This window comes from Notamacropus eugenii, chromosome 5 (genome assembly GCF_028372415.1).
Source record: "Notamacropus eugenii isolate mMacEug1 chromosome 5, mMacEug1.pri_v2, whole genome shotgun sequence".
Lineage (NCBI taxonomy): Eukaryota > Metazoa > Chordata > Mammalia > Diprotodontia > Macropodidae > Notamacropus > Notamacropus eugenii.
The window spans coordinates 418,419,054-418,445,916 of NC_092876.1; the positions used below are offsets into that span (position 1 = coordinate 418,419,054).

At 39.6% G+C, this 26,863-nt stretch overlaps 1 protein-coding gene across 2 annotated transcripts in view; it reads right to left on the bottom strand.

Moving 5' to 3' along the window:
- CHAF1B (chromatin assembly factor 1 subunit B) overlaps window positions 1–24,699 on the bottom strand; it is a 48,345-nt gene extending 23,646 nt beyond the window's left edge. For both annotated transcript variants that reach the window (XM_072614916.1, XM_072614915.1), the window contains exons 1-6: window positions 24,607–24,699; window positions 24,066–24,225; window positions 21,552–21,684; window positions 18,859–18,976; window positions 18,400–18,503; window positions 10,024–10,120 (exon numbers count right to left, since the gene is read on the bottom strand). In XM_072614916.1, coding sequence (XP_072471017.1) covers window positions 10,024–10,120; window positions 18,400–18,503; window positions 18,859–18,976; window positions 21,552–21,684; window positions 24,066–24,191 — 578 coding nt within the window. In that variant the 5' untranslated portion in view covers window positions 24,192–24,225; window positions 24,607–24,699. The remainder of the gene's footprint in view (window positions 1–10,023; window positions 10,121–18,399; window positions 18,504–18,858; window positions 18,977–21,551; window positions 21,685–24,065; window positions 24,226–24,606) is intronic.
- Between the last annotated feature and the right edge of the window lie 2,164 nt (window positions 24,700–26,863).

Below are 26,863 nucleotides of genomic sequence, written 5' to 3' on the forward strand. Positions count from 1 at the left end.
TAGCTTTGCTTGTTCTTGCAAATGAACTATGTCTTACTTCGTTAAAAAGAATTGTAAAGCACCAATACAGAGGACGTAAAGATCTCGAAAAAAGATCTTGCAAATGTACCAGATTGAATTCTGATCAGGAAAGTCAAAAAGAAAGCACAATGACTCATTTTTCCAGAACAGGGCAGCTTAGGGAAATGAACAGTAAAGCCCGTGAACTCTGGGTAGAGGGTCTGGCCAGAAGGATGTGGCAGCAGCAGCACCAGGTCCATTCAAGTACCCAGAGAAGGAAGAGACAGGTCTCCAGAAAGAGATCCCAGAGGATCCCTGAGCAAGCACTGGTTCAGGAATGGTGTCATTTGGCAGCTCTGTCACCACCCCCCAATGCTGGGTCACAGATTCAGGCATGAAAGGAGCTTATGAGTATATGGCTTTGGTCCCAGGAGCAGAGCACAACATCTCAAACCAAAGGGGCGCTGGCAGCTCAGTCACTCTGAACCTGTAGAGCCCCAAATTGGGCCAACATTGGCTGAGTCAGGCAGCAGTCTGCTACAGCTTCAAACCAGAAACACACCAAAAGACCCAAACCTGAGTAAGGAACTTGAAGAACTCAAACCAGGAGGGCGGTGAACAGATTTCCTTGGATTTTCCATTTGGGGAACACTGAAAGTTTGCAGACTCCCAGTCCGAGTGGTAAGAGCAGTAGAAAGAGAGGAGGGCAAAAAAGGTCAAGCCTAACACCAAGAAGTCTGAAGAACCTAGCACTAATATAAAGTCCAAAGTCAGGAAGAAGTCTGGAAAAATGAGCAAACAGAAGTACAACCCAGCCAGAGGGAGCCATAACAGTAACAGAACTGCTCAAAACATAGATAGAACAACCTAAAAACATCTACAAGTGAAGCCTTGAAGAAAAATGTAGCCTGAACAAAAGTCCAACAGAACCACCAGAAGAATTAAAGCAAGAATTGAAGAAGGTAAAAAATGATTTTTGAAAACCAACTGAAAGAAGTAGGAGAAAGAATGAGAAAAAGATAAGAGGTAGGGGAAAAGATACAGAGAGAAAATTAACAGTTTGGAAAAAGAGGAAAAATTCTTACTGAAAAAAGTAACTCTTTGAAAATTAGAACTGGACAAATGGAAGTTAATGATTCCATAAGACATCAAGAAATAACAAAAGTCAAAAGACTGAAAAATAGCAGAAAATATGAAATTATTTCATAAGAAAAACATACTGTTAACTATTTATAAGTTAGGTTTTATTAAAAAGTTTCAGTGTACTAAAGAACTGTGGGCTACCCACTCTCTTTGCAAACGCCTTCTCTGTCTCTCTACCATTTAGACTCAGTCACATGGTTTTCTTCTCAGTAATCTTTCTATCTTGCACTTTTCATAAGAGGAAGAAATCTGTGAAGCAGCTGTTGCAGCTACACGTGGGCCTGCGAAGGCTCTGAATAGTGTGTGAAATACTAGTCTCTCTTGCACAGAAAGCACAACTTTTTTATGGTACAGTGTATTGTTACTCTTTTTTGTGTTAATTAAATATGATGAGAATTATTAAAAATAAAAGTTTGAGATGGGGCCTAGAATCATTCATTGTTTTCACATTTGTGTTTTTCCCACCCTGCACCCCTAACTCCAAAAAATGTAGAAGGACAATTACAGACAGCACCTCTAATTCTGTTCATTCACTCTCTTAAATCCTCGCAGTTTGGATTCTGACCTCATCATTCAATATGAAACTGCTCTCTCCAAAGCTGTCAATGATCTTTTTTATCAATCCTCATCCTCCTTGACCTCTCTGAAGGATTTAACACTGCTGATAAACTATTCAATAAATTCCACTATCTTCTTATTATCTCCAGGATCAAATATAAAATCATCTGTTTGGCTTTTAAAGTCTTTCATAACCTGCCCCCCTCCTATATTCTTCTTTTACCTTACTCCCTTCCATGTGTACTATGACCAAGTGACATTGTCCTCCCTGCTGTTCCTCACACAAGATACTCCCTCCCAGCTCTGGGCATTTTTACTGTTCGTCCCCCAAAATTGGAACATTATCTTTCCTAATCTCTACCTCCTAGCTTCCTTCACATCTCAGCTAAAGTCCCATCTTGTAAAAAAAAAAAAAAGCCTCCCCTAGTCCTCCCCAATCTTCGTGCCTTCCCTCTGAGATTATCTATAACTCTGATCTTGCATTGATCTTGTTTGTCCATAGCTGTTGCATGTCACTAAAATTGACTGTAAGTTCCTTGAGAGCAGGAACTGGTATTCTGCCTTTCATTATATCCCTGGTGCTTAGCACAGTAGGCACGGCACTTAATAAATGCTTAACTCATTAACTTGACCTTCTCCTCCTGGATTCTCTTCTCTCTTGATGTTTGTGACACTGCTCCCCTGTAGTCCTATTCCAACTTGACTGCTCCTTCTCAACTAGGTATCTGACCACATCATGCCTACCCTCTAAATACAAATACTCCCAAGAGGTCCATCCTGGGTCCTGATCTCCGTTTCTAATATGTTGTCTCACTTCAGGATCTCATCGGCTCCCGAGCTCACATATTATCTTTAAGAAGATTTCCAGATCTATATATATATATAATTTTAGTATATATTTAGCTTTCTCTTAAGCGCCAGTCTTGCATCATCAAATGGTCATCAGATATTTCAAATCTGATGCCCCATAAGCATCTCAAACTAACACATTCAAAACAGAACTCCTCCAACACCCTCCTCTCTTCCAAATTTCTCTATTACTGTTGAGGGCACCACCATTCCTCCAAATTACCCAACCTCACAACATAATGTCATCTTCATCTCATTTTTACTCATTCCACATATTCATTAAACCTTATCTTTTTTACCTTGATAATAATTCAGGATATATCCTCTTCCTTCCCTCTACTCACAAACTCATTGCGTTGGTACTGGCCCTCAATACTTCTTGCCTAGAATACTACAGTAGCCTTCTAAAAAGTGACTTGGCCAAGGTCACCCAGCTAGGAAGTGTCTGAGGTCAGATTTGAATCCATGAAGATGACCCTTACTTCAGGCCTAGCATTCTATCCACTGAGCCATTGTCTATCATTTGGTGTCATGATTCTCTTGAAGAATGAAAAACTAAAACCCCCAAGTCTTCTAAACAATCTCTCTTCTTCAAATCTCTCCCCACTCTAATCAATCCTCCAAACAGTTCCCAAACTTATTTTCCCAAAGATGAAGCCTAACCATGTAACTCCCTTTCCCAGTCAATAAATTTCAATGCCTCCCTATTACCTCCTGTCCTCTATTTGCCATTTAATGTTCTTCACTACCTGTCTCCCTCCCATTTTCCCAATTTATTCTTTCACTTTACTCCCTCCTCCATCTACAATACAGTCATACCAGACTACTAGTGGCTCCTCATAATTGATATTCCATCAATTCTTTTTTTCCTTTTTTCTGGTTGTTCCCCATGCCTAGTACATTGCCTCTTACAATACCCGACTTTCTTTAAGACTCGGCTCCAATACCACCTTCTATTGGAGGCTTTTCCTCATCAGTTAAAGCCCTCCCCCTCTCTAATTACTTTCAATCTATTGTTTACATATGTATTAATTTACACACTATTCCCCCAACTACAATGTAAACTTGAGAATATTGACCTTTTTTGCCTTTCTTTGTATACCCTGTGCTTTATACAGCTCCTGGCACACAGTAAATACTTAATAACTGCTCATTAATTGACTGATTGACCAGTTCAGTATAACAATGAATTGAGGAAGAAAAGACTCAGGAGGGCCATGGAGTATGGAAGGGATCTGACCTTCATCAGTGACAGTAGCATAGGTAAACCTGCTCAGTGACACCCCTTAGTGAAACACCTGCCACCATCATGAAACAATAGAGCTCCTATACATCTCAATCCTTCGTGACAAGGTCTAAAAAATTTCTAAGTGATCATCCACTATAAAAAGAATTTTGAAAAAATTCTAATACCTGAAAGAATTTGATACAAATAATAACATAAAACAACTCCTTAATTCACAGCTCATAAGTCTTAAAAACAACCAAACAAATGATGACACCTCTGACATTATTATTGGTCCCCATCACAAGTCTGGATCATCTGTATCAAGACAGTTGAGAGGTCACAGATCTTCCAACATGCAACCTGTCACAGGGCCTGAGTTGTTACTAGCCCAGAAGTGGTCCGGCACCTAGTCAGAATGCCCTAGCCTACGAGACAAAAGCTCCCCCTCTCTAAGAGACCCACTGGGGATGCTACCAAATTTTACATCCTTTGGAAGTCTACTGAGAAGTCCTTCTCCCATGGGGACTGGATTAAGATTCAAGCTTCAAATTTATCCAGGGACTAAAAATTATCAACAAGTCAGCTATAGGATTCCCATGTGAATTCCTGTTTGTCATAAAATACACACACACACACACACACACACACACACACACACACACACACACACACACACACACACACACACACACACACACACACACACACCCTTTCTTTTTCCCCCAGAATAGCGTTAGGGTGCATAGCCTCTTTCCACAAAAAGTTCACCATAGCAAGAATTACTGGGAGGTCTCCTGCTTTTTTTTTTTTTTGGAGAGTTAAAACTTTACAGTGTGTACATTGAGTGTGTACAAATACATATATATACACACATACAAAAAGTTTTACCTTTGATATATGCTTTTTATCAACTTAATATATATTGTATGTAATATATAATACGCAATATATAAACCTAACATATCTATTAGGTAGAATCATCAGTAAGCCAAGTAACATAATAATTATCCCTCAAGAACTGGGTCCACTTTAGATGTTCCAAGGCTATAATCTATTCTTTCTTCAAAAGAAAAAAAAGGTAGCTCAGTAAATGAGGAGCACCCAAATATTACTAATTACATCTGAAGCAGTGGGAAAGTCCTGGGGAGGGAGTACAAATCCAATCACCAAACCCAAATAAAAAAAAAATCTCACTTTCTCCCTTGCTTAACTCCACTGAGGAATAGCTAAAGAGGGAATTCATCTTAAGGGGTTGAGTATAGAGAGTTCCACAGTTTATCCACCTAAAAATAGACAAGGGGCAATCTCCATCTGAAGTCTGGATTCAGTTTTCAAGAGCACATCATATTTAACCTCTCCCATTAAATGGAACTCTTTACAATTTGACAGAGACTACAAATTGCCCCATTAGAATATATGCTCATTAGCTATTCTAATAATTCATAAGCTTGCTGGTAGATATAGCATTGGGACTGGATTCAGGTAGACATTGGTTCAAATCCAGCCTCAGACACTATCAGCTATATAAACCTGGGCAAGTCGCGTAACCTGTTTGCCTCAGTTTCCTCAACTGTAAAATGGTGATAACACCACCAATACAACAGGTTATTGTGAAAATCAAATGAGATAATATTTGTAAAACACTTAGCACAATGCCTGAGGGCACACAGTAGGTGCTTAAGAAATGTTTGTCTTCTTCCTTCCTATACACCCAAGTTCCTAAGTATTTAAATCCTGCAACTCAAGGACTCTATCAGTAGACAGTCACTTCCCAAGTGAACAGTAGGGGCGGGGGGAGGAACAGCATTGAGGAGGGCAGAGGAGAGGCCCAAGCGAGGCTCTCTTACAGCATGTTTCAGTTCACCCTTGTGATCACTTCTGATACTGTTTTCCTTGATTATAGCTTTCATAGGCACTGCTTAACATATTCTCCAGAGAAAACTCTTAGGTCAGAGGTCACATCTTCCACTCTTGGCCTATTAGTCCCCACCTCCATAATCATTGCCTCTTTCATTTGTGTGAAAAATTTTCTTCTGATTTCAAGGTATTGGGAATGGAGGGGAAAATGGAGAAGAAATGGGTCTTCCTATCTTGCCCAAGTTGAAAATGCAGTGGCCATTAAGGGCCCAACGCCAATAATGATCAGCACAGAAGTTTTAACCTACTACATTTTTGACATGGAATGATTCATTCCTTTTTGGGGAGCCCTAGTGGTTCACCATCTTTGTGCCAGACTTTGGGTATTTAACTGAGCTGCTTTAGCGCTACTGCAGCTCAGAACTCTGGTACTCAAGGATTCTGCCAGTCTCAGTCTCCACCAGCTGCAGGGATTACAGGCATGAGTTACTAAACCCAGCTATGGTACGGTCTTTGAGAACAAAAAGTTAGAAGGCTGCCTGAACAAAATTATATAGCCTAATTCCCAGATACCTATTACAACAAACCCCTAAAAACAGAAAATGATCAAAAAATCCAATGAGAAACTAGTATTGAATGAGAACAGCATAGAAGACCACAGATAATAAGAAAAGTATTCCTAACAGCAAGAAAAAAACAGATGGGAGATAGAAAGGAAAGGTTAGGAAGGAGAATACTAGGAAGAAAATACTTATAAGCATAACAAATTTCCTGATCCAGAAGGGGGAAATTAGGAGAAAAAGAAAGAAAAGAAAGGAAAAGAACTAGAAACTAAAGGGGTAGTCAGCAAATGAAAAATTGATGAGCAATTTGTGGCACATGAATATAATAGAATATTATTGTGCCTTAAATTATGAAAAGATGGAATTGTAGTTGTAACTTAAAGGAAGACAGTAGGAAGAGATGAAGAACCATTCCAGGCATGGAAGACCACCAGAGAAAATGCCCAGAGCTAAGAGAGGGAGTGTCTTGGTCTTGGAATAGGCCAGGAAGGCCCATGTCAGTGAATCAAAGAGAATATGGCAAGGAGTATGCTGCAAGAAAACTAGAAACACAGGAGAAGGCTAGATTATGATGGGCACTGAATGCCAAACACATCATTTCTACTTGATCCCTGAGGCAACAGGGAGTTGCTAGAATTTATTGAGTAGAGGAAAGACATAGACCTCTGCTTTAGAAAAATTTTTTAATGGCTGATTGGAAAATCGACTGGAGTGAGGAGGGATTCAAGGCAAGCAGACCCATCAGTAGGTATGAGGTGATGAGGGTCCATGCCAGAGTGGTTTTAGTGTCAGAGGACAGAAGGGGACATATTCCAGAAATGCTACAAAGGTGTTATCAAGAGGCTTGACAACAGATTAGATATGGATGGAGAGAGACAGTGACAAGTCCAGTATGACATCTAGGCAGTGATCCTGAAGGATGGGCAGGATGGCATTTCCCTCTGCAGTAATAGAAAGGGTAGGAGAGGAAGAAAGGTTTCAAAGAAATCTAATTATTAAATTTTCAGTATGAGCATTTAAATCTCAAAAATCAACAAATGCTATAAATCAGGGATTGGTTTGTTGTTTTGTTGTCTAATAAATCACTAATAAAGTAATGGAGAATATGTTAATTAAAGCAGATTAAACTTAAAAGTGTACCATACATACATCACCACTCCCACCAACCCTTGCCAAGTGTTAAACATTTACCAGCACACCCAAAGGTGTAGCAAAGGTTGTGAAAATACTGACACTTTTCAAACTAATGTCTAGATATTAAATCTGTGCCAATCAAAATAACAGTAGAGTATTTCACAGAATTGGACAAAAACTTAAAAAAATTCATGTGAAAAATTAATTGACAAGTAAGACTATAAAGAATTATGAAAGAAAAAGTTAATAATTTATCCTACCAGTGTACTATGAAAATAACAGAAAAACTTGGAGAAGGTTCTGGAGAAAGGATATACAGATTAATGGAAATAGAAGAGAAATTATAAAAATAGGACCTAATATATATCAGAGGGGCTGCTAAATGGCGTATTGGATACAAAGCCTGGCTTGGAGTCAGGAAAATTCATTACAGCACTGGCCTTGGAATCAGGAATACTCATCTTCCTGAGTTCAAATCCAGCCTCAGACAGTTACTAGCTATGTGACATGAAGCAAGTCACTTAACCCTGTCTGCCTCAGTTCCCTCATCTGTAAAATGAGTTAGAGAAGGAAAGGGCAAACCATTGCAGGATCTTTGCCAAGAAAATCCTAAATGGGGTCATGGAGAGTCATATTTGAATGAAAAACCATGGAACAACAACAATATATCAGAGATAGATATTTAATAAAAATCATTCTTTTAAAATCATTGGGGAGTAAAAATAGCAAAAAAGTGTGGTTGGAGGGAGACAGAAATACACTGTTTGTGGAACTTTGAATCGGTCTAACCATCCCAAGTATCAATTTGAAATTAAGCAAGAAAACTAATTAAGCTATTTATACCCTTGACTCAGCAATTCCAGTACTAGCTATATATATTGAGATCAAAGAGAAAAATAAAAGTTATAATGTATACCAAAACATTCATAGCAGTACTCTGTGGCAGCAAAGAAATAAAAAGGGGTGCCTATCAATTGAGAAATGACTGAAAAAAAGGTGGTATATTTATATATATTATAATATTACAATGCAATAAGATGATAAATATGAAAAATTCAGAGAAATGTGAGAAGAAATGTATGAAAGCCAGTGTCACATAGTGGATAGGGACTTGGAGTGAGAAGATCTTGTTCAAATTTCAACTTAAAATTTAACTTTGATGTATTATCCTGGGTGTCACTTAAGCTCCTTGGGACTCCATTTTCTCACTAAGAAAATAAGAGGGTTGGCCCTGATACCCATTAAGGTCACTAAGAATGTCAGAAGTAGCAAAAAGTGATTAAATTCAGTGTCTACAGAACTGAAAGGAAACAGGCATTGTATAGAGGAGATGGTTAGCTGGTATAAACATTTTGGAGAATAACATGGCAATATACAATATATCACAACATTGAAATATCTTTTGATCCACTGATTCCTTTACTGAACTTTATCTTTAAAATACAATATACTGGGAAAATAGGGACCTAGTTTTGTAAAAAGATTCAAAGCTGATTTATTTGGAATATTTTAAAATGTACAGTGTTTTACGTAGAGGAAAATAAAAAAACTGGCATGAGTCAACAAACAAATCTAAAAATTGGAAGATGTTTAAATAAGTTCTGGTACATCAATTTTACATATTAGTGATATAGTTAATATCATGCTGATGTTACTGTTATGTAATATAAGAAACAGAAATGTGAAACATCAAAGTAAATATGTAAGAGCTTGTATGAGGTGATAGAAAAGAATAGAGGACTAGAATAATATATTCATTGATAACTATATTAAGCAAATAAACAAACAAAAACATAGTGGTGGTAGTAGCAGCAGCAGCAGCAGCAGCAGTAACCTTTTATGTAGCACTTACCATGTGTTAGGTACTAAGCACTTTACCATTAAAATTTCATTTGATCATTACAACAATTATTTTAGGTTGACTTGAAAGAGGCCAAAGAGAAAAAATATTTTTGTTTGTTGTTCACTATTTTATGTGAACGTTCTTTGTTACATGCTAGAACTTTTATGTAAGGTTTCTATTCTTATTTTGCATGTTTGTCATTAATTATATTATATATATAATTTATATATATATATATAAAATTAATTATAAGTAGTACATTTCTAATCAATGAAGATATCCAAAAAAAAAAGTCAAAAAATCTAAAGGAAGACCCCCAAACCTTACAGACTAAACTTCCAGACTCTTTACAGGAGGATATGAACAAGTTGAGCAGCTATAAATAGATTCTGATCTTTATCAGTGGAAAGAGTATATAAAGCAATGAAATCATAAGGTGACTGAATACCAAAAAAAGTAAAATGTTTAGAATTGCTCCAAAAGACCCTATTTTATAATACCATATTTTAAAATGTCCTTTATCATAATGTTCAAACATATTTAAAGAGAGTTGGGAATCTATACCCGCTTAAGTCATTCAACAGATATTTATTGGGCACCTACTATGTACAACGTCCTCTAGTAGATGTTTTATAATGAATTTTGTTCTGCCAGAGAAAAATGTTAATATCTGATTATTTAGAAAATCTAAAATACAAGAAAAGGGTAAAATGATCGAAGAATTAAAGCTATAAAACATTAAGAGTGTTTAAAATATATTAATATTCAAATATATTGTATATGGCTGTCACTATAAAATAAACAACATTAAATACAAATAACTTCCAGAAGTGTAGAAACTAACGTACCTGTCACAGCTCAGAGTAGCAACATATTGACCCAAGGGATCCCAGGTAACTCCTTGTACATAACTCTTGTGCTCATTAAATATGGACACTTTTTGTCCTAAAAAACACATAAAATAATATAAAACCTCTACTCAAGTTTAGATGACATAAATTACTAAGTGATATTCATCTTGCAGTGTTCATCTGAAAACTCTCCATGCTCTTCTGGTTCTGACATTTGTTATACTTATGTCTTATATGATTTAGTTTCTTGTGTTTATGTATTTTCCCTCCAATTAGAATACAAGACTTTTGAGGGCAGGGACCATTCCTTGCTTATTTTTGTAACACTTCTCCCCTTCCATATATCTTCCCTCTTGCATAGCACAATTCTTTTCACTAGATACTAAACAAAGAAAAGAAATTGTTTTGCAATTGGTAGAGGAAATTCCCTACCGTGAGCTACATATTCCAATGAAATAACAGGGCTAGAAGAATACCAAATAATTATTTTCATTGTAAAGCAAGCTGTAAGTATAATACAATTAACAATACATGCCTTTGCTGAAAATACTTGACAGAATTCTTTCTGCCTAAATCTCACTAGGAAATTGACAGAGAGAAATAATTCATTTATTCAGAAAATTGTGTCGTAGGCTTTACGCCTTTCATATGTGGGACTTTTGATCTCTGAAATAGGAAGAAAATGTACTTTTGGGGCAGAAGTTTTTGCATAAAGAAAAAGAATTAAATGAATTTGGAAAAATATGAAGAGTATATGGAGAGTTCAACAGCAAAAAGAGGCAGAAGAGGAATATTTATTTATTTACGGAAAACTGATCAAATCCTAGTGTGAAGAAACAGTTTTTCCATTAAAAGGATTGCTAGGAAGACCAAACAGAGAAGAGGGTCTGTTTGAAGACACAACTGACTGAGACTATGGGCATCACTCACTTGCACATAACTTTTTAGAGACTGAAAGGTGAAAGTCACAAAGTGGTAAATCAAACAACTGTTTTGAGACAATGAGATAATTAAGTAAGGACTCTTGGCTTCATAACTAACAGAGAGAGGATTTCATTAGTTTTCCCTTTTAAAGGAAAGATGTATCATGGAGCACCAGGAGGCTTAGACATGAGCTGAAAAGCCCAGCAGGAGGAAGGGACAAACACAAAGGTAAAAGAAGCTGAGTGAGAAAACAAGTAGCAAGATAGTAGCAAATAGGCTCCAGCTGTCATAACAGGGAGCTGTTAACTTGAAGCTAAGTTTCATTTTGGGAACTGACGAAAGGTTAGGAGTCTTTCAATTGGAAGAGAGCTGAATTCTGTTGCAATTTCAGATGTTGCCCTATCTGCAGATTGAGAGGTAAAGTTTCTCAGAAGCTTCTGGTTAATTTCGGCTGCTCCCCTCTAGATGGAAGGAAACAAAGGGAGGAAGCCGGGTATTGCAGTTGTTTTGCTAAGTATAGATAGAAGCTGACTGGACAAACCCGCATCTCATTGAGTGAAGAGTTGGGAAGGCTTGTCTGCATTACTAAGAAAGTGAGCTTGGCCATTCCCTAGCCTAAAGGAACTGTTTAGTATCATGATACTGTAACTACCTCAGGACCCTTTTAAGGGTAATTGCCAGCTAAAAGACTTTGTCACTACTTCATCAGTTCCGGAGAAGAGACTTACCCAGCAGGAGCAGGGAGGACCAGAAAGGGTGTAGTTAGTAGAGAAAAAGCTTCTTGTGATGCAGATTATTCATAAAGGGACAAAGGACATCAAGGCTGCAAGCAGAATTCCCTGCTGCCCGAAGAACATGTAATGTCTGCATCCAGATGTGTCCTGGATAGGTTTCTATAAATATATACCCACTCTCCCCCACAGACACTGTATCCATTATGGGGAGAATGTGACTCAGATTTATTAGCTAACTGTGACGCAGCTATTATTTCCAACCTGCTTTATAAAATAATCATGAAGTACTGAATATTATTGATTTTATCTTAATTGTTAAATGGTTCTATTTAAGTAAATATTTATGATTTAATGATGTTGTTATTACAACTTGTTTTATATAAAGAGGAAAAAGAGTGATGGAGGTTCAAGACATACACTGACAAGTAGAGGGAGTAATATCCCCCCACAACAGGGTTATCTGTAAGACCATGAGTCTGAGGAATAGTCACATGGCAGTAGTCTTTGTCTGGGTGGCCAGACTTGGTAGTGTGAAGATAAGTTTGGATGAGTGAAGCAGCCTAGAGAAAGAGACCACCCATGGCCAGTTCCAGATATTACCTTTTGTGTATGTGTGTATATGGGAGGGAAGGAAGTGGATTCCACAAATGAGTAACATGTAAATGAAACAAACACACACACACACACACACACACACACACACACACACACACAGACACACCCTCTTTCCTAATGCAGCAAAGGAAACAGAATAGTATTCAATAGTATGTGAGTTTATATGGCAACTGAATTCTGTAGAAATATAATTTCGTCTAAAGATATTTAGGGAAGAGAAATAACAAAAGTTTCTTGGGATTTATTTAAGGTTCTACGGCTAAGCCTAATTATTTATTTATTTTAACCAAGATGTCCTATTTCCATTATACTTTGGGTTCCACAACAGTTTATGTACTCAGTTAATATTTTCATGTACTGATACCTGAATACAGGCACAGAGAATCTAAAAAATAATTATCATTCATAAAACAAGTATAAACCAAACCCTGATTTATGAATGTTTGCAGATATATAATTCTGTACATAAACAACAGAACACTACTAACTAGTGTGTACTATGATCTATTTTTCTAGTAGTTGATCTTAATGGGTTTCCGTTGACCTATCCATACTCTCATCCCAGTCAAGTGACCAAAAGCACAAAACGGATTAGTAGTCATCTCCCAAACCAAGAACAGCAAAATTAGTTTTCACAAGTAACAAATTTAAGTAATCTTGACCTCACTAGTTCTAACACTTAGGTTTACCAGTCACAGACAGTCTGTAACACAAATAATACATCAATATTTATATAAAATTGTATATAAACACTAGAACAGACAGCTGAATCGGATGCTGGCATGGTCTACTTAGTTCAAATGGGAACAGATTTATAGAAGACAAGGGAATTGTGAAGGCTATCCTAATTAGCAGGAAGACATCTTGGAAAAAAGTAATGGACAAAAGTGCAGAATGCAATATACATTTTTAGATATAATCAATGTATAGATGTTTTACTTGGCTACACTTATTTGTTACAAGGAAAATCTCCCACTGGGGGAGAGTGGTAGGTACTGAGGATGATGAAACCTAATGCACTATAGGGTGGAGCTGTGAGTTGGTACAGTCATTCTGGAAAGCCTTTTGAACTATGTCCCCAAAGTTACTAAACTGTGCATACCCTTTCACCCAGCAATAGCACTACTAGGTTTATACCTCAAGGGGATGAAAGAAGGAAGAAAAGGACTCATATGTCCAAATTATTTATATCAGCTCTTAATAGTAATAAAGAACTTCAAACAAAGAGGACGATCATTCACTGGGAAATGGCTAAACAAATTATGGTATATCAATGCAATGGACATACACAATAGTACCATAAGAAATGATGAAATTGGATGGTGTCAGATAATCCCGGAAAGACATCGATGAATTGACCAACAGAATGAAATATATAGAGACCTGAAGAAAAATGTACACGATAACAACATTACAAAGAAAATCAATGCAATGACCCTCTAGCAGAAGACCGATGACAACGCATGCCAACTACGTCTTGACAGAGAGGTGATGGATTCAAGATGCAGAACAAAACATACATTTTCAGACACACTCATTGTGGGAATTCATCTCATTTGACAATGCATATTTCTAACAAAGGATTTTTTTCTCCCACGGAGGAATACAAAAGTAGGGAGAATAGTTCATCTCTCCAAAAAAAAGTAAGAAAAAAAGGATTTTTCTTTTTTTTTAAAGCAGGGAGCAGAAAGAAGCACAAACAAGGAAAACAACTTTGAAAGCTGCATATTGAACTTATACTTAGAAAAGCAAGCTGTATATAACAGAAATTTGCCACTTTGTGTATAATCTTCTTCTTCTGTTTATTAATAAGTTCAAGATAAATTTTTTTCCGTTTTTAAAAATTTAATGAATTTGTTTTCAGGTTTCAACAATCACTTCCATAAGTCTTAAATTGATCAAATTAATTTTTAAAGGTAATGCAAAAAAAAGAAAAGAGAATTAATGAAACATTAGATAAATCAAAAATTAGATACATAGGTAAAAAGTTCAACATTAGATAAATAAAATAAATTAATGAAACAGATAAAAAATAGAAGAGAACAGAAGGATGTTCAGAAAGGGACACGGACAAGCAGGGTAGTCTTATTACTACTAGAGTAAAATTTAATATACATTTAGAAACTAAGAGAAATTTAGTTTAAGACACATTTTTCTGGGTTTTTTTGTATACTGAAATATCAATGCTTGTAAGTTCATAGTAAGAGAAGAAAATTTATATTTAGAAATAATAGTAATTGGAGAGAAGGACCATTAAAAAAAAAAAGGGTGGAGGAGAGGGGTAAAACTATTTGGTTTATTCTAATTATGAAATTAACCACCACCTAGGTGGGTAAGCTAAATCTGCATGCAGGAGTGAGTAAGGGACAAAGAAATTCCTTAAGTTGCAGGAATAATAATCTGATTCTAAAGAGAAATGTGATGGTACAATGAATCAACCACTAAGTATTTATTATGTATTGAACAGTCTCCTACATTACTCCCCTAAGTGTACTCTGTGGTCCAGTCTTCCTGGGCTATTTTACTATTCCTTAAACATGACACTCGATATCTCACCTTTGTGCCTTTTGCAGTAACCAACCCCCCTCAGACATACAGACATTGTGCTATGTGCCAGGGATACAAAAAAAAAGGAAAACAGCCCCTGACCTCTAAGACCTTACAACAATTGGTGGATACAACATGTACACCTATGGGTAATAAAAAAGATACAAAGTACAGTAGTTACAAGGTAGCTTAGAACAGAAACCTTAAGAGTGGAAAGTACTAGGAGTTAGGGAACCAGGGAAAGCCTCCTAAAGAAGCTAAGAAGCACCGGGGAGGGAAGGAAATACCAGAAAATAAATGGGGAAAGACAGAGACAGGAGATGGCACTTCATGTGTCCAGAACAGGAAGCTGGCCAGTACAGTTGGATTTCTGAGTGTGTTTAGGGGAGGAGACAAAGGGATATTGGAAAGACAATAAGGAGACAGACTGGGAAGAACATTAAGAACCAAAGATTTTCTTTGATCATAGAGATTCCAGGGAACCACTGAGGTTTACGAAGCCAGGGATCCACATGGCCAGATCTGCCTTTCAGGAAGATTACTTTAGCAACTGTGTGGAGGATGGGTTGCAGTGGAGAAAGATGAAGCAGGGAGATCAATAAGGAGACTATTACAAAACTCCAGTACTAAAGTAATAAAAGCTTGAGCCACAGTAGTGAGTGAAGAAAAAGAGATGTATAAATGGATATTGTGGACAGAAGCACAAGAACTGACTGGTGAATGAGAGTGAGGAGCTGAGAAGGACAAAGTCGTTGTAAAGCAGAGTGACAGGGTAGATGGCACTCTTAACTTGACAGTTAAGAGTTCAGAAGATATATGAGTCTGAAGGGGAAGAGGGGAGAGAAAACGCTGAGTATGAGAAACCTACAGCTCATTCCATTTGAAATGCCCACTAGCCAGTTAGTGATGTGGGATCAGAGCTCAGCAGAGACCAAGTTTAGATGCACAGATCTGGGAACTGTCTTCACACAGATGACAACTGAACCCAGGCAAGTTGCTGAGAATATCAACTGAGAAAATATAGAAAGTAGAGGATAAAGGACAGTGGGCATGACACCAACAAAGATCCAGCAGAGGAGAGTGAGAAGCAACAGCCATATAGACAGAACAAAAGTGTCAAGAAAACCCAAAGAGGGGAAAATAACCAGGAGGAAAAAGTAGTCAGTGCCAAAAGTTGCAGAAGAGGTCAAGATAGAGGAAGACTGAGAAAAGGCCATTAGATATGGCATGTAAGAGATCATCACGTGTAGCTATGAAGAAAGCAATTTCAGTTAGAAGAAATTAAACGTTAGGGTATTTGAAGGCACGTTACAATGTATGCTGAAGTATCCTAACATAAAAGCAGGAGTTAAGATAAAGAAGACTATGAGTGAGGCAATGAACTAATTTAGAAAGGAAGATGTCCTGGAGGTCACTAGATAACAGCCACCAATATCTGGATTGGGTAATAAATTTATATAAAGTGAGTCTCAAAAGAGGGAAAGTAGCTGAATACAGATGATAGAGGGAAAGTCTGAAGGTGGCAAGAAGCCTTCCAATTCCTCTACCAGGACCAATGAGTTGGGAAGTATTAAGGGACAATCAGTACTGGAAAAGATGAGCAGGGATGCAGTGTCATCTAAGGAGATCTAGGTCTCAGTGAATGCTAGAAGACGGGAGAACTAAGAGAGAAAGAGGTCTAATATGAAAAGAATTTTGTTAATTACTGGTGAGGAGCTCTGGAGGGCACATTGGAAGGCAGATCTGGAGCAGGATACAGGGGTAAGATGGATGAAGATGAGGGAGTAGACAGCTGGTGTTGGTGGGAGGTTGTTAAGTACCACTAAAATGAGATTAAGAAGGGGTGGGAGCAACCTAACCTTGAGTGAATGTACCCAGAATATCAGTAGATGGGAAGAGATGTACTGAAAAAAGAAGATGATGAAAAGGTTCAAGGGTCTCCACTAGGCTATTGTTGGCTGTTGTAGTTGTTTTTATCCTTAGTTTTTCAAAGAGGACCATGACATCAGGGAGATGATGACATGACTTGCAGTGAACTTTGATTTGAGTGAGGGAGGGCTGTGCAAGGTGGCCAGCCTCACTTTCTCCTCCAGAGCCATCTGGATCCAGTGACCAGATATTATCAGAATGACTGGAGATGGTTCAACGTGGTTTAGGATGCAATGGGAGACCCTGGTCCTTTGAGGTCATGTTTCTTTTCTTCTCAGGTTCTCACTTTGAGTGAGGTAACAGCCATTTAGTGAACAGGCCTCTTTAATTAAAAAAAAATCAAACTGGGAGGGACAGACGGTCAGGGTTGCTTGTCAAAAGAGAAATAGTTACTATTGACACTCACTCTGACCCAGGAAGGCTCAAAATATAGCTATTAAATACTGCTTGGGCAGGGACCTATTGTGGTCCAATCTGTGAGCTCCAGAGTAAAAAGGGTTTACAGCTATCCAGTGATGCCCCAGGCATGGAATACTCATGGAACCTGGTTCTGCAAAGGTACCATTCATCAGAAAGATCAACTTTCCTGAAAGGAGGTGGACTATTACCACTCCTCAGAAAAATATGGTACTAGTATGACTGGAGAGAGATGGGTGAGAGTAACTGAGAAAAGCAAAGACACTAAAAAGGTGTGAAGGTTAGTTTTAAGCTCTCTGCTCTACATAACCAAAGAAAAACTCAAGACTAAGCAGACTTCAGCTTAGTGTGCTCTAAGTGGGTCTTCCTTTGTTTTGCTTCTACAGATCTTGACATTACTGCTTAGGGTTACGGGCACACTAGATAATGCCACCCAGGACCATTAGAAACTGTCTTTACCATAAGAAACTTTGCTTTTGCTCAACTTCCTATAACTATATCTTGTTACTACGTTACTTGCTACCACAATGTTTCAGCTGTACCTAACAACTTTCAACTCTTCTGTCTTTCATTCTATACTACCCCAATTTATCTTTGCTCTTCCCAACCCAATTTCAAGAAGGACTATAAATTGCACATATTTTGTCCAGCAAAAAATTTTGTTACAGTATCCATTACTGTGTTTTTTTCCCTTAGAGCTATGAGAAGTAAAATATAGAATACCTTAGCATAATAAGAACAATGCAGAACACTGAATCAATTGTTCAACACCACTAAGTCAAATTTATGCATGGCAAGAAATTTTGTGTAAAGCAATTCCTGATTGACTTTTCTAGCTGTTTTTGCTATGAGACTGTTCTGATCTCATTGCTGTCAGGGAAGAAGACCCATTCCTTGAATGTCTCCTATTTAATACCCAAGAAATCACTTCAACACTGAAGGTTACTTAGGGTTCTTGGCAATCTCACCAAACATTCTGGTGCCCAAACAATGAGGCCAACCCACTACCTACTGCCAAGCTCAACTGGCAGCATCAGGCAGTAAAAACTTTTTTCCCTACCATTGGAAAGTTGACCACCTGAGTAAATCCACTGAAGGTCTTCTGTTTTTCTTTTGCTTAGTGCTTTTAATTTCCCTATAGTATGAACTTTATGTAGTTATTTGGTATTCCCCTTGTTTTCCAAAGAAAAAAGAAATTATCACTTACCTTTACCAACATCCCATATGATAGCTGTGTTATCCACAGAGGCAGAAGCCATTAAATTTCCATCAGTCATCCAGCAAATATCATACACATCTTCTAAGTGCCCTCTGGAATACACATTAGAGGGAGAAATATATTAGCTATTATCTTAGCAGTGTGGTTTTTTAAATATAAATTGTTTTAAGACGTTGTTTGTTAAGTATATTAGAATCAGATTTCTTTAAATAAAATTCTACTGAATTAAGAGACCACATATTCATATAGCAACAGTCAGATACATTAAAAGAAATCTGTGACTTAAAAAAAGCAAGCAAATGTAATTTAATTTTGTATTAAGATATTTTAACTTTTTAAAAAATTTTCAAAATTTTTCCTTCATGATCTAAGCAAATTTAAATTTACGAAAATATGTATTGAAATAGAAATGTGGAAAAGATAGCTCTGTCGTATATAGTAAGTTACCTTAATGTTTTAATGACAGCCCAATTTTCCTTATTCAGTTGTGCCTCATCCTCATCCTGAAATACAATTTGTTCTGGCTCCTTGTTATCATTAACCTTCCACAACAAAATGGCAGCATCTGTGGGGCATTAAATTTGATTAAAGACCATATTTTATTGACTATTTCTGAAAACATTACTGTTTCCTGAAATGATCTGTGATTATATCACCATGCAGAACTTCAAGAATGTGAACTTCTTTTACAAACCAGGCAGTATCCTAGCTTCAGTAAAAATTCTGTCAAGTTGTCAGAGGCCCACACAGATCAAGTGATTCTGCTTAGATCATGTCAGAGGTAAGATCTGAACTGAAGTAAGTCTCTCTGATTTCCAACCCCAGCACTCTAAGCACCTCAATTATTCAACATACACATTATTATAACTTATTTTAGAAACAGCCTTTAGAAACCTTGTTCAGTGTACGAGGAATTTTTCTGGTAGACTAAGTCCTTCACAGCAATTCAAGGACCTAAAAAATTCCCAATGGACTCTTGAGGCAAAATGCCATTGACATCCAGAGGAAGAACTATGGAAATGGATCACATAATGAAGCAAAACATTTTCTTTTGTTTTGTTTTAGGGTTTCTCCAATTCATTTGAATTCTCCTATGCAACATGACTAAGGTGCAAATGTATTTAATAAGAATGCATGAGTAGAACCTATGTAAGATTGCACGCTGTTTCAGAGAGGGAGGGGGAAAAAAATCTAAAATATATGAAAGTGATATGGGAAAACTGAAAACAAATAAAATAATTTTTAAAAAAAAATAAATGTGGTGTTTGCCCATTTTTGAAGAAGACCATGACATCAGAGAAATGATGACATGACTTGTACTTGACTTTGTTTTGAGTGAGGGAGGGCTGTGTAAGGTCACCAGCCTCACTTCTCCTCCTGAGCCATCTGGATCCAGTGACCAGACATTCGTTAGAATGACTGGAGATGGGAGGATGCAATGGGAGATCTTGGCCTTTTTATGCTAGGCCTTTTGACATACTCACTTCAAGAGGGGTAATGCCCATTGAGTAAATAGGCCTCTTTAAGAAGTGGTCAGGGAATGGCCCTTTTAATGAGCAAAAGAAAACATAGATCAAACTGGGAGGAAAAAAGAAACTGTTACTATGGATAATCACTCTAAGCTAGCCATTAAGTGGAGCTTGGACAGAAACCTTAGAGGAAAATGGAAGATACAAATATTTTCAATTTTCCTTCAAACTCTTCATCCCTATTAAGCACACACAAAAAATACAAATCAATCTATGTTATTAAGTTCTAAATAGAAAAAGGCCAATTCAAGGGATAAGGATGTTAAACTTTTTCTGTCTTACCAAGACAAGGAAGTTGATTCTTATTTTAAAACTATGTGTTCATTATTTTCTCACTGTTTAGAATGGATATCTATAGATTTCAAAAGAATGACAAGCAGAATCAATGATCTATTTCCCATTCCAAGATCAAGAGAAAGGAGCCACTACAAAATATATCTAATCCTTTCAGCTATCAATTTCAGTCTTTTGATGGCCCAGGAAAAGACAAGCACATGACTGGTCTGAAGGTTCAAAATGGACTTAAAACCTCACCATCAGTTTTCAGTGACTCTTCTCTCACCTTCATACACACAATTATTTGCCAAGTCCAATCACGTTTACTTAGACCCTATCTCCCTTATCTGCTACTACACTAACTCAACCTCCTTATACCCATACTAGTTCTTGCCTAAATTACTGTAATAACCTCCTAACTTACCTCCCTTCTTTCAGTCTCACCCATCTTCTATCTAGCTTTCACAACATTTCTTGGGTTAAACTTTTTAAGTATAATTTAAATTTGTTTAAATCAAGTCATTGCCCTGCCCAAAAAACTTACAGAGGCTCCCTACTGCCTATACAAATTCTCTGGTGGGATATTTAACACTATCTACAATCTTGAGCCAATCAATCTTTCCAGTCTTATTTCATAATACTGCATTTTGAGTTCTTTATATTCCAGCCATGCTTCCCCCTAACCTTACGTGTTGTGAGTTCCTTGAAGGCTGGGACTCTTTTAACTTTCCAATTTGTATCCCCAGTGTTTAGCATAGTACCTGGCACACAGGAGGCACTTAGCTGACTAACCTTATCCTAATCCTTTCTGCTTCCAAGGACTCACAAAGACCAGGTCCATGCCTGGAAAACACCTGTCTATCTCTGTCTATAGAAATCTCTTTTGCTTTTAAAAACTAGTTCAAATACCATCTTGTTCATGATTCTCCCAAATGAAAGTCATCTCCCCTTTGTTACTTTTACATTGTATCAGAAGATTAGACAATTTAAAAGTTCCAATGAACCAAGAAGACTCTAGTACATATTGTCCCGCCCCCATTAGACTAATTTTCTTCAAGAGAAGTACTGTCACTTTTCATTTTTGTTATCACCATCATCTACTACAAATTACTATTTATAGTTTTTATATAATATCACATATTATGTTATTTGTTAATAATATAAATACAATATTGTATATTATTTATAATTGTTATATAGGTCATTATATTTGCTAAATGGAACCGTTGAATTTAAAAAGCTACTTCCCAAGCCAAAAGTTCACGTTTCATCATTTTACTTCAGGCCTGAGGTAGATAGCTTCTAGAAATACATACTAAATGTAACAGGACTCACCATCTCCCCCAGATGCTAAGATTTCACCATTAGGAGAAAACCGAACAACATTTACTGCTTTGGTATGGCGAGCAAGATTGGACAAAAATTCTACAATGGCTTTTCCATCTGGTCCTTTTTCTACTTTCCAGATCTGTTTACAAAGAAAAGCATCATTAATACAAAAAATGTCACAAACAAACACCCATCAGAAACAAAACAATTTCCCTTTTAAAGTGCAAAATGAAGGCTCCTCTGAAATAAGAAAAGCTTTAATTGTGAGAGGAGTGATAAGAAAAAAAGACAGCTTAGGGCATACATTCCATGGGCATCCATGAAATGTCAAAAGAATAAGACCTTGTGTATCTACCACAAGTGGAGATCTTCTGTTGAATTTAGGGAAAAACAAGGGCAAGAACTGGGTAAGATGGGCAGGTAGAGATCTGCACAACTTGGAGATAGACATCACTGATCCTATATTATTTATGGTTAAAAAGCACTTTCAGAACCTCAAAATAATACTGTGAGATAATCAGCATCATTGGCTTCCTAAGAAAACTGGGTTTCAGACTGACAGAGCCAGGGAATCAAATTAGAGTCTAATTCTAACTGGTCACCTAAAAATAAATAATTGGCAGCGTGAGGCAGTAAATAAGATTTGGCTTTGAGAAGCCCTGTGTTCAAGCCCCACTTGTGATATATGGTATCTGTGTGACCCTGGGCAAGTATCCACCTCTAAGTGCTCCCAAGTTTCTAAGACGAAGTTGCTGAGCAGGTGGATGATTTGAGGGAATCAACTAATAAAACTAATAAACTAGTAAAATCACAGGCCTAGACCAAAAAAATAAAATGGTTAACACATTTCACTTGATCCTCACAACCTCATGACAGAGATCTCACAGTTTACATTAATTCCATTGTATAAGTGAAGTTGGGAGGAAGGAATAAGTATGAATATAGTACCTACTATGTGCCAGGCACCATCCAAAGCTTTTTTTTTTTATCTAATTTGATGAGATAAGGGAACTAAGTAAGCCTCAGAGAGGTCAAATGACATGTCCACAGCCACATACATGAGTGTCAGAGACATGATTTGAAGTCAGGTCTTTCTGATTTCAAGCCTCACTCTCTACCTACTTTATCATACTTTAACTATTTTCTCCCTGAAACAACTTAGTCCCCTAATGAATGAACTGAAATCTGGGAACTTTAAAATAACCCGTACCAAGTTAACTACTGTTAGACTACAACTGAAAAAAAATACAACCTTGTTTTTCTTTCAACCTCTGTTGGCTGGTCATTTTGAGCCAAGTACACATATAGATTGGAAAAACCCTTATAGATCCTCTAGTAAGACCCTTTCATTTCATAGAGAAACAGTCTGGGACCAGAACCCAGCATCACCTGACTGGCCAGTCAATGCTCTTTCCATCGTATTCGTCCTTCATTGGGGAAGAAGATCATGCCATCAGAGAAATGATGATATGACTTGCACTTGACTTTATTTTGAGTAAAGGAGGGCTGTGCAGGTCACCAGAGCCTGCACAGAGCCATCTGAATCCAGTGACTTGTTACTCCTCAGGATGACTGGAGATGGCCCAGGATGCAGTGGGAGACCTTGGACCCTTTAGGTCAAGGTCTCTGCAGGTAATCACTTAGGGTGAGACAACACCCATTCATTGCATAGGCCTGTTTAAGAGGTAGCCAGGGCATGGCTACTTTAATGAGGTCAAGAAAAACAAAGACATCAGGCTGGGTGGGAAACAGCAACAGTTACTATTGATAATCACTCTAAAGCTAGGAGGTCCAGGAGCCTTTGGCAGGGGCTCCTTAGAGTCCCAGTTTCAGAGAGTAAGTTTAAAGGGGCTATGCCCTGGCTCCCTCATAAACAGGCCTATTCAATGAATGGGTGTTGCCTCACCCCAAGTGAGTACCTGCAAAGACCTTGGCCTAAAGGGTCCAAGGTCTCCCACTGCATCCTGGGCCATCTCCAGTCATCCTGATGAATATCTGGTCACTAGATTCATATGGCTCTGGAGCAGAAGTGAGGCTGGTGACCTGCACAGCCCTCCCTCACGCAAAGCAAAGTCAAATGCAAGTCATGTCATCATTTCTCTGATATCATGGTCTTCTTAGGCAACAAAGGAGGAACACGATCCTGTGAGTAGATGCAGCTGGCTGAATGCTAGCTGGGTACCACCCCACCTCCTCCTCTCCTGTCTGCCTCTCCCTCCCCTTCCTTCTCCTCTCCAAAGGAAGGTAAATTTGGTTGGCCAAAAGCTGCCCAGCTGACGTGGGTTTTACTGCCTCCTCCCTCCCTTCTCCTCTCCATTCCCTGTCCTCTCCCCAAACCTTGGACCTAGTACACTCTGAAACAGGGAGTCCCAGGGGCCCCCCAGCTTCAGAGTCTATCAATAGTAACTGCTCTTCCCACAGATCGAGGACGGCTCCCTAATCTGGGACCCCGTCTTTAGGTCCAAGACAAGGGTTCGGCTACAGAGGGGTCTCCAGTGTGCCCTCTTCTCCCGGCCTCACCCGCACCGCCGTGTCCACTCCCGAGGAGGCCAGTCTGTGGATTCTCCCGTCGGTGCCATGCTGGAAGTCCAGGCTGTACACCGGCTCTTTGTTGTGCCAGGCTATTTCACAAGTGATGACCTTCATCCCCTTCCGGACGCTCCGGTCCTCGCGGCGGGTTCTTTATGTGAGCACAGAGAACACCCAGGCGCAGGGTTACCTTGGGCTTCAGAGGGCACGTGCCGGGGAGGCCGGGAGTGCCCATCCCCCGCTCCCTCTGCGCCCCGCCCCCTACCCGCGGGGCGGAGACCGGAAGAGGGAGGAGGGGGCAGGACGAGGGGGCCCAAGCCGGGGCGCGGACTGCGAGGGAAGGCGGCGCCTTCTCCCGGGGCCGCCGCAGGCTCAGGCCGCGCTCTCCCGCGGGATTCCCCGCCACGCGTGCCGGCAGTCGGCCCCGTGCGCCCTGCAGGCCGTGAGGACCCTCCTCCCGCCAAGCCTCCCAGGTTCGGGGCAGCGGTCCCCAAATCCACCCATCCCGAACCCACGAGCCGGAGAAACAAACCACAGCTCCTCTTCGCCGTCCGGGTCTCAGCCCAGCTCGAGGGGAGCTGGGGAGGCAGAAGAAGGGTCTCAAGTCCGGCCCAGCCGAGACCGGGGACTGCTTCACCGCCGCCGCCGGGGTTCCCGCGCTCGCGTCTGGGCCCGCCCCCTCGCCCTGCGAGTGGCGGGAAGAGGTGGGCGGGGCCGGGAAGGGGCGGGCCCGATGACGCCCCGCCCACCGCGCTCTGATCCGGCCACAGCGGAGGGAGAGGGGCGGCGGTCCAGAGCCGGGCCGGGGTCGCTCTTACTTCCTTACGTCACTCGCCCGAAAGGTACAGATTTGGGCCGGTTCGGGGAGAGCCGCAGGTGCTGGAGCCGCTTGGTTCGGTGCGGTCCTTAGAGAGCGCCCGGAGCTTCGGTGTGACGCGTGGCACCCAACTCTAGGAAGAGGCGCCGCGATTCCAGCTGTAAAACTACTTCCGCCCTCCCGGTCACAGAAGTCAGCCCCTAACTGCCCCCCCCACCGGCCTTTGTCTCCTATTCCCCCCCAGGAGAAAGCACGGGCGGCGGGAAGGGAGAAAAAAGGTAAGTCTTCCTTGGGGAGATGCCCCCAGGGCTGAGGAGTGCGTTCACCCCAGGGGGGCTCTGCTGGGTGAGCGGGACAGCCCCGAGGCCGGAGGGCAGGATGGCCCGGGCCGGGAAGGGCTCCAGGGCCCCTCCGCAGAAGGCTTCCGAGCGAGGGCGGCCCGCCCGTCCTCCGACAGCGGCCCCTGTGCCTTCCGTTCTCAGCCTGGCGGACGGGGTGATCCAGGGTGTCCGCCAGGGAGAACTCGGGGAGATGTTTTGTGCTTCCACATTTCCATCCATGTGGACGTGGTGCTGTCAGCCCCCAAGATGGATTCCCAACCTTCTCCTTTTGACTCGTTAGGGACCCTCCTGGGGAGGGGGGCACAGCCGGGGGATTAGCCTTCCCCAGATGTTTGAATTCGAGATACTATGTAACAGTTTTAATCCAAGCAGACACAGCCGTCCGTCATCCTATGAATTTGTCACTGGCAAGATGTCAGCAGTTTTTGAAAGGGAAGACAGAAGAAGAGACAGAAGCTATTACAACCAGACAAATATCTGTCTCAGCCTTTGCCAGGATGGCAACCTTGGTTTGGATTTTTTAAGAAAACTCACCTCTGCCTAGATGGTCATGAGTTAAAACCAAGAGCCAAGACTCCCAGAGTTTTTTCGTGACCTGAATTTCTGACAACTCAGTTCTCCCCTGTGCAGATCTGTCTTTAAATCCTAGGGGAGGTGCATTAAGTAGGCACAAGGATATCCCATAGACAATTGTCTGTAGCTAAACAGACCCTCAGACAAAGAGTGGCTGTGTGAATACAGTTCAGTTCTACAAAAATTAAACAGCTGCTGTGTTCAAGGCACTGTTAAGTGCTGCAGATCCAAAGAAAAAAAACAATCCCTGCTTTATTCTGTGGGGGTACATTTATACAAAGAACCCGTGGTGTACTGGAAATAATGTTGTATTGAAGTCAGAGGATCTGGGTTTGAATACTGGGTAAGCTAACTTCTACCTGTTTGACCTAGAGAAAAGAAATAACCCTGCCTGGACCTCAGTTTCCACATCTGTAAAATGAGATAGTTAGAATGAATGACTACTGAGGCCCCTTCCAGCTCTAAATCTATGTAACATGACCTCATGATTGGAAAAGATCTCAGGGATTATGGCAAGGTGTATCTGAAGAAAAATTCCATCTACAACATGAAATATTCATTCTTGGAATATTGGACATGGAAAGGTTCAGTTGAATACTGATTGCAGAAATAGGGTTGTTTTGTCTGAAGAAGAGGAGACTTGTGGGGGACATAATAGTCTTTAAATTTTGGAGACTGTCACATGGAACCACACTTGTTCTACTTGACACCAGGTAAAACGCAGGAGCAATCAGTGGAAATTACAAAGAGGTAGATATGAATTTTATTTGAAAGGAGTATTTATAACAATTAGATCTAAATGTGGAATGGACTGTTTCATGAGGTAATACATTCTTCTCTAGAGATCTCTGAGCAAAGACTGAAAAACTGGGTATATTGTTGAAAGGATTGTTATTCAGATATATGTTGGACTAAATGGCTTTTAACATCTCTTCCATCTCCGAAACTCTGAAAAGCTTTGGATCTGGACCCATCAATTGGGTTGAAGTTTTAAAGGATTAGTCAGAAGGTGATTATTAGATAAAGGAAAAATTGAGATTAGGTTGTATAAGTCAGAG